At 38.2% G+C, this 8675-nt stretch overlaps 1 protein-coding gene across 2 annotated transcripts; it reads right to left on the bottom strand.

The window, feature by feature from the left end:
• Positions 1-570: 570 nt before the first annotated feature.
• Positions 571-7817, bottom strand: LOC137966053 (putative GPI-anchored protein pfl2). 2 transcript variants are annotated; one of them, XM_068812513.1, is made up of 10 exons: positions 7629-7817; positions 4389-4601; positions 4005-4280; positions 3690-3724; positions 3507-3605; positions 3284-3422; positions 3002-3145; positions 2499-2794; positions 1311-2241; positions 571-966 (listed from the first exon to the last, which is right to left on the bottom strand). In XM_068812513.1, exons 1-9 carry the CDS (start codon positions 7747-7749, stop codon positions 1315-1317), a joined length of 2250 nt encoding a protein of 749 aa, XP_068668614.1. In that variant the 5' UTR covers positions 7750-7817; the 3' UTR covers positions 571-966; positions 1311-1314. The 2 variants fall into 2 exon arrangements, with proteins under 2 accessions (XP_068668614.1, XP_068668613.1); XM_068812512.1 differs by having other exon boundaries at positions 2499-3145.
• Between the last annotated feature and the right edge of the window lie 858 nt (positions 7818-8675).

Below are 8675 nucleotides of genomic sequence, written 5' to 3'. Positions count from 1 at the left end.
AAATGCTTTCATGCAGGAGATGAAAGATCTCACCCCCCTTCTCTCCAATCTCTATATTAATATTTCTTATTAATGTTATTTTAAGACTTTTTAAAATTATAGTTTTCTGTTTTTTTATTTTACCCATTTATTTACCTGATTACCCACAAGCAAATAAGTAAACAAATGGGTAATAGAGTCAAACATGTAACGTTATAAGTGTAGGATGAATGAAGCATACATTGGAGATGTTAGGATTAGGATTTGATGAGGCCAAATAGAGGAGGCAATTTGAACGATTATCCTTTCTACCCATCCTACATGGATATTGATAGAGGTGATTCCCTATCAGTTATCTAAAATAAAGAGATACATGACTTTGTATTTTTGAAATCATCCATATTTGAGTATAAAACAAATCCCTCTTTATATTGAGTACAACTTATTTTATATATTTGTATTAAATATAACTTAGTTATATTTTATTTAAACTAAATACTATTTTGAATATTTATATTTAAATTTCTATTTAACAGTTATAGGGAAGTAGGGAGAATGGGGCAGAAATGTGCTATAATTTCTAATCCCATGACATGGCTAGTTATAGTGTTTAGAAAACTGCCTTAATCCCAACATAGTGTCAACCCCTAATCCCAATATTGTGGGAAGAAAATGATCCAATCAAGGTATACTACGCACTCAACGCACAAAAGACAAGCCTTCGTTAGTCCTGAAAGTGCCTGTAGATACAGTTCTGAAAATCAGGGCCAAGGAACAATGACAAATGATTTTTGACTTGAGGATCACCGAAATAACAGGCCATCAACGCCTACGTAGCAAGGCTCACTTCCTTGAGAACCCGCCAATAAACAACAAATTTGAATTTGTGCTTGCCAAAAATAGAAAGCAGGAGCCAAGTCCAAAAGCACACCGCTTCCCTCCCAACTCTCTTTAAACATGTCTAATCTCCAGTCATTTGCAAATTCCCTGCATAGAAAAAGTAGGCCTGTTTTTAAGATAATCAGAGGTTAGGATTGTACAGCCGTAAGACACAATGAAATTTTCTATAGCCTCCAAGTTATGATTACTACAACTAATGTCATCTATGTAAATTAAAAAATAAAAAAATGGTTCAGAAATACAGGTTAAGAATCAGTAATTACTAGAAATTTGCAAGGCTTGAACTAATGGCGTGAGATAAGGGAAAGAGACCATTTACATTTTTTTTTAATGGAAAAGACCATCCCAATCATATACTGTTGTAGAGTCTAACAATGTTTTAATGCATTTGTAATTGACAAACTAGTAAAAATCATAAAATATGGCCTGACCTTATTAGATAACCTGCTGCTGAGGAAGTGACAAAGAATAGCAATTACTCTCCTGGTTGTTCTCTTTTTCACTCCAAAAAGGCTCCACTTCACAGTAAGTATTTGCTTGAAGATTTTCCTGCTTGAGCTCCTCCTCTGTAGGTCTTTCTTTGACTTTCGTAGAAGTAGGATCAACCATTTTATCTATTTGTTTGATTCCTTCCACTGCCAAGGCAAATGATCCATTTGCGTTGCCGAGATACGGGTTAACTGACAAGGGAGTTCTCACAGAAGGAGATTCAATGCCCAGAACAGCTGGAAAAGTAAGCTCAATGGAACTAATTACCTTGGTTCCATGAAGTGTGAGTTCCCTAGAATGGGAAGCTAACTCGGAAAGGGTAGAACTAGTTGAGTTCTTTGAATCCAAAGCTGAAAGAGAGGGCATCTGTTGTTCAATCACATTTTTTACTTCGTCGACATTGAAATTACCAATGGATGATAACTGATCCAGAGTCTGTTCATTATAGCCAGACTTTGCTTCAAGTAAAACCTGAAATTCATCTTTATAAGTGGAGTTACTGTTGATATCTGTTGAATGAACCTGCTCCACTGGCTGCACTTGCTCATTATTCTTTTGGGCATTTTGTGAAGTGTGCTGTTCCAGTTCGAAATCAGGATGCTGATCACAATATTTTGTTTCAGATACATGCAGTTCAGCACTCATATTAACCTCTTCAATGGTTGCAGGAGATGAATTTGACTGCTTTTGCATGGGTGAAGTGGTTGCAGGTTTCATGTCTGAAGCTGAGAAGTCTGCCTGAAGTTTATTGTAGGACTTTGGCTTTAAGGCCTCACCAAGGTTGCCAACTGCAGCAGCACTTTTAAGACGATTGCTTGGCTGTATAGTATGAGAATGCAAAGACCCACTAGAAGCACGTGGCACAAGTTTGTCCTGAAAAAACCACACAATATTTAGTCAGAAACAAATGCACCGGTGGTTAACCTTTCAATTACAATTTCAAAAAACAAAAAAAAGGTCTACTATCACGTTACTTCTTTCAAGTGCAAGGATCAGCATTGTCATTTATCAAATAATTCAAAGAGGTCTTTCTGGCTATAAGGTAATGAGCTTGCTTCCTCAAATTAAAATAGGGACTCCATTGAATTTTTTTTTCATATTTCTATACTGCATAGAACACTGCTACTAACCACATCAAAGAAACCTATCTTTGGTGAAGGTAATCGAAGACCAGATGGCTTGAGCAATCGCGAGGAGGAGGTACTTTGAAGTCCACTTCTAAGAGAATCCATAGCAGAAGACTGAGGAACTCTTTTGGCTACTTCATTACCCAATGCCATCCCTTTATCTTCTGATTGGCCCAAATCTGTGAGCTGAAGGGGAACACTCTCTAAAGCATTCCCTGCAGAAAATGAGGACCCAGCGTGAAGTCTTATCTTGGAATTGTTCATCCTTTGTTTCGCAGTAGGTGTTGATGAAGATGACTCTGAAGAAGACATGCCATCAATAGAACTTGCAGGTGATACGGTTGACAATTTCGAAGAAGGCATTAAACGCAATGAGGCATTTATCTTTCCATTTTCTACTTTTTTCATTGAAGAGCGAATCGGGGTTTTTATGGTAGAACAAGTTGAAGGGTGAGTGCTATTTCTAGATTCAGCTTTATTTCCAGATATCCTTGAGGTAAATTTACCTATGGACATGAAAGAAGGGCCCCCAGATCTACTCTGGGCTAACTTGGGCAAACCTGAAGAAGATGAAGACTTAGGAGTAGGAATAGAACTAGGAGGTACAGGTTTTGCAGAAACTGCCAACAGCTGTCTGTTCCCAGCGTCCCCTGTATTTTGCCACCACAAAACAGATAAATAAAACAATTAGATAAAGGTCCTCCATGTTAATAAAGTTGCCTACGTCCAAATTCAAGATGCCAAATACTGACTCTTCATGAGCATCAACAAATACAATGAAGCCTTACCACAATTAATTTTACTTTTTGAAGGCCCAGGAGAAGCCAAGGATGTTCGTTTGCTGGTTGCCGAAGGGAGAGGACTGGTCCTGGATAAAATTTTAGGTGGCTTTAAAGGGGGCTTCTGATCTCTACTTTTATTGGGTCCCTTCAATTGATCAATAACTAAAATAGTCAATTTTCCTCAACACTTGAAACCATTTAAAAGGTCAGGTGTATAAATAAAGTTCACCTGAACATTATGTAGATGAGAAAGTGCCTCCTCGGAGATCTTTTTCAAGCTTTGATTGTGGATGCTCTGTCTCTTGGAAGCAGAAGGCACATGCTTTATCTGAAATTCTAGCTTAAGATGGGATTAGTTAAGCATCAGATGTACAAAAGCATGCTTATAACTGCTGAAAGAAAGATAATTTACCTTGCTCTGAGAAGCCAGATTCTGCCTTTTTGATGCTGCAAAGCATTAGTAAGCAACTTAAGAACAATATCATTAGTACAGTAGCAAGAAAAGAAATTTCAAAAAGACTCTCACATCATAGAAATATCAAACTCTGGACATATGGAACCATTATTTGAAGAATTTTTTGTAGATTTCAGGCAAGCGTAAAGGCATGTAGACTAACCAGCAGATGATCTAGCAATGGATAAGTGTTCTAAATATGCCAGATTACTTATCAACTTAATTCAAAACCTCGAGCGGTAATGAAAACATATAACTATTGATTCTACTTACTACTGCAAGATGATAGGCCTGGTTTGCTTGGTCCAGCTTTGCTCCTACAAGATGACACATCTGAAGCTTTATCACTCTCATCACCAGAATAGCGAACAGACGCTCTTAAATGATCAAACAAATCAACTTCAAGGCTTTCAAGAGCCCAACTCTCACTACCAACGGTGGTGTTTGATTCAGCTGATCTCCTCAAATCTTCTTCAATTCCAGGTAATGCAGGTGCTGCCTTCTTAAATGCTTTAGTCACCATTGCCAGCTCATCAGCATCAAGGACACCTAATCAAAAGCAATAGAGAAGATGATCATTATTTAAAGTTTTTTCATGTGTGCGATAAAGCAGAATTTATCAAACTTTGTTCTGAATGCCATTACCAAGAATCATACCTTCACTGGTGAAAAAAGCATTATCCCAAGCTAAACTTTTACGCAAGTTACACTTTGGAGCTTTTCCAATTTGCGTAGCACCTGAGAGTTCTGACACCAGAGGTAACAGTTCCATTTGTTTGCTGATTTTAACTCTAGCTGGTTCCTCCAACCTTTCCACCTGAGGTGCTATACCAATGCATTCGGGGTCCATTTTTTGTGGAAGGCCTGTCACTTGAGAAATCATTTACAAGTCAATGGCGGTGTTTTTAAGATAACATGGCAAAACCTGCCCACAGAAATATCACGACAACTTAAAAATCAATGTAATTTTTAGAATATATGCTTTGTTAAGAATAGGAAAAGTATACTTCTCTAATTTGTCACCTTATCATTTCTAAAGTCACAAAATGAATGACCAGTCCCTTCCTGGCAAAGTTGACCCATCCTTCCGGGTTGCACTCTTGCAGTCATACACTTAGAAATATGACCAATGATGAATATTGTCCAACTCTATGAAAAGGAAGCAGGACTTTAAACAAATCATGACAAGTCTGAAATACTATAACAAACAGGAGAAAACACTCATATACCATTAAATCTCTCAATGTTTACAAGATTTGATCATTATGGAAATCCCCATTTCTATGAAAAGGCGATACAAGTATATATGGCTTCAGATAATAGATGGAAAAATAAGGCTCCTTCTAGCACGTATAGATGGTACGTGAAGGCATGCCAAAATCATACTAAAAATTGCTTCTTCCATGCCACTTTTGTCATGGAACACACTAACAACTCCAACAAATATTTTTTGGAATACTTTTGACTGAAGGTAATATGTAAACCAATTACCAAGAGCAGATGTAAACCAATCACTAAGGGTAGATGTAGCCTCAGGCTGATCAAAGTGGTGACCAAGGCTTTCAAGCTTAAACTTCTCTTACCTCTCTGGTAAACAGCAAATGCATTGTTGCCAAAATATAATAAGGAAATTAGGCAGGGATCTTATCAACCATCCCCACAAACTGGTCACATAGCTTCATTTGCATGGGAAAATATCTTAGGGTATTAGAACTTAGAAACTTACTCCAACAAGGCATACTTCAATTAATGGGAATGGACCAGCTGAGGAGAGTTACTTATGACTAGTTGATCCTTAAACCATCGCATTCTCAAAGAACTCATCACATCTGGAGGGGTCACTGCCAATAGATGCAAAATTGGATGCATGACTCTAGTTGATGTCCAGACGGTGGATAAACCTCACTTTTGGAACATCATTTAGAGAGACCTTACATGCACAATTTTATTCCATCAAATTCCCCAAGTTTCCACATTACGATACTTGGATCTAGATGATTGATCCATATAGCAAGTTAATAGTTAAGTGAAAACCAAGTTAATTGACTCCCAAATGTCATGGGAGAAAGAGTAGTAGACAGTATCTGCCAACTAATATGCAATTTCAGTGTTATCTGCTTGAGGGTTCTTAAGGGGAGTTCTTAAAGACAGACTGTCTACTCTGAATTATCTCTTAACTGTGTTATGATGGCTTTGAGTCACAGTGGGTTTTGTCAAACATACTCTGAGCCCATTAAGAAATTACTATTTTTCTTGTTCAGCATATGTAGAATTTGCATGGTGCAAAATTGTCTTAGTTGAAAACTTGGTGGGTTTTTCCCTCACTTGGCAAAAAAACTGTTTTGAATTTTCCTCACCTAATTTCAGACAAGCATGTCCACCATATCTGCAATTGCGCTTCTGTTTCCATACTGTGTGACCTCCGGAAAGAGCAGAACTATAGATTGCTTGGAAGACAGCAAAGTAGCCCTCTCCCTAGTTTCTAAAATTCACTCAAAATTATCTCTTTCTTATCTCACCAGCTATCCTTGGTATATTACAATGAAATTTGAAACTAAAGAGCAAGTTTTGAGAATTGGGGATTCTCGCTTTGACAACCACTATGAAGGGAACTGAATCAGACAGTGGTCTTACGACTGCCTGGATGGCTTAAGGCAAATTCCAATGTGATCATAACTTGATGCATTTGGGGCAGAGTCATTATTTAGGATGCAACAGGCCACCTGATTATTTGTGTTGCGGCTCCTCCCAAATGCATCACAATTCACCAAACCGAAATGCATACACACCATATGCCGTTAAATGTAGCAGTCAAGCATCACCAGAGAATAATCACCCAAATGGTTACTTCTGCCTTACAAGAGGATCAGCACTTTGGAATACCAACTCCTGCATCTGCTAAAGAGCTTCCAGATTTTCAGTCATCTGTGGTAAGACAGCCACCTTTGGCATACTTGACAAGAAGGCAATAGTGATGGCATCTGGCAGAGCTTCTAATGAGGATCAACATTCTTTTACGCTTGGAGGACCACTGGAGAGCCTTTATCACCTGCTTTGGCTGGATATAGGTCTGGTTGGGCCTGTTTGCTTTTCTCATGATGCTTTGGTGAAGGTAGCAGGCTTTCTGGAGTTTGAGGAGGCCCTTGATGTGCATATCACTCCCTTGCATTCCCTGTCTCTTTTCTTGATATTCATAGATGCTATATTCACCCAATTTAAAATATAAAAATATAAAAAAGAAGTTCTAGGTAACCTAACCTAACCTAGGGCACCTGCGAAACTCCTAGCAGGCAAACACCATACTATACACACACAACTTAACTGGAAGATCAAGCATCTATTTGCCATCCTGCAGAAACTTAAAGCATGTAAAAAACGATGACGGCAAACCCTATAATTAGAACGTCGGACATCAACTGAAGAACGGATACTCCTTCCACCAACTTGCAGCAAGCATACCGGGAGCTCGGATTTGAAGGCAGTCTAAAGAACGTATTCAAATAGTTCTGTTAATGTTCAACCACTAATTTCGTACACGGGCAGGCTAAAATAGCAGATGTTAAACTTTTTTACCAAACGAGAAAAGTAAAAACAAACTAATCAACAAAGCATCGCCAGGTAAACTTGAGAAGCAAATGATTCTTCAAGTTCGTAGCTTCTAAAATAACCATTGAAGCTGAAGAAACCACACATAAGCAAGAAGACAGAACCATAGAAGCAGCAACAAAGTGCGAAAACAAAAAGGAAACAGAAGAAGAAAAAAAACAACGAAAGAAGAAAGTCGACCAACTTTATCGAATCAAAACCATAGATCGTCATTGCTCAAATACAAATCTTTTAAAAGAGTAGATTAATAATGATGAAGAGATCGATTAATAAAGAATAAATATGTAATACCTGAAGATCGGAGCAAGAAAGAGGCATCCGAGACAGAATCGATGAGACAATCATCGACAGAAGAAACGTCAATAAGAGAAAGCCTCCGATCAATGTCACGATTCAGCTTATCGTCGTCCATCTAGCAGGACCGAAATTTTCAGACAAAAGTTGAAAGGAAAAAGATAACACAGCTCGATCAAAAGAGGAGATTGGCAACCACAACAATGATTCGTAACTAAAAGGTAATAATAATAACTGGAAATGGGAGCGTTTCAAACGAAATACGAATCGTGGACGAGCGGGAAAAATATTTATTCTGTCTACAGTAGAGTTTAGAACCAGAAGGGGAAAGAAAGCACGGGGGTATTGTGTCAGAGCTCGAGTCTGAGAAGCCTACAAGAATCAGAATTATGAGACAGGGCTAAAAGCATTATTACTACAAGGGCTCAGGAGCTTTTTTCAGCTTGGTTGAATTGGTTATGACACACTAATGCGGTGTGACCATAACGATTACACACCTGACATCTGGCACCATTGTCTTGTTTGTTGTTGCAATTTTGGCCAGCACCTTGAGTTGGATGAATTTCACCAACAGAGCTAGATACCATGTTGCAAGAGAAACTAGAATTGTATGGTGCGAAGGGTGTCAAGGATAAAATCTTGATACGACTTTCCCTCAAACAACCGTTATGAGTCTTTGGCTTTAGTAGGTAAATAGTGATCAGACTACTATTGGGAATTAGATGCCTAATTCCAAACTAACAAGAACAATAATAATAATCGCAGAAGAAATAAAAAACAAGCACGAGAACAAAAACAACAAGATTTATACAAGCTCACCTCAAGGTGAGACTACGTCCTGTCTTTCGTCGCTGCAGTGATTCACTATAAAGATGAATTAGTTTACAAGAGAAATCGCACACACTTACAGGTGTTTTCTCTAACCTCTCTCGGGCTGCAACTCCAACTCCTTCTCGGTGATGATAAAACCCTAACAACGGTGCCCCCAAATATAAAGGAAAAATTAGGGTAACCACTATACAAGAGTAAAATTTTCAAATTATC

Source organism: Aristolochia californica, unplaced genomic scaffold (genome assembly GCF_029961685.1).
Source record: "Aristolochia californica isolate CCGP_79_NKW_82.1479 unplaced genomic scaffold, dmAriCali1.0.hap1 SCAF_5, whole genome shotgun sequence".
Taxonomy (NCBI): Eukaryota; Viridiplantae; Streptophyta; class Magnoliopsida; order Piperales; family Aristolochiaceae; genus Aristolochia; species Aristolochia californica.
Note: the sequence above shows the minus strand (reverse complement) of the source record. Positions and strands in the feature narration are given on the sequence as shown.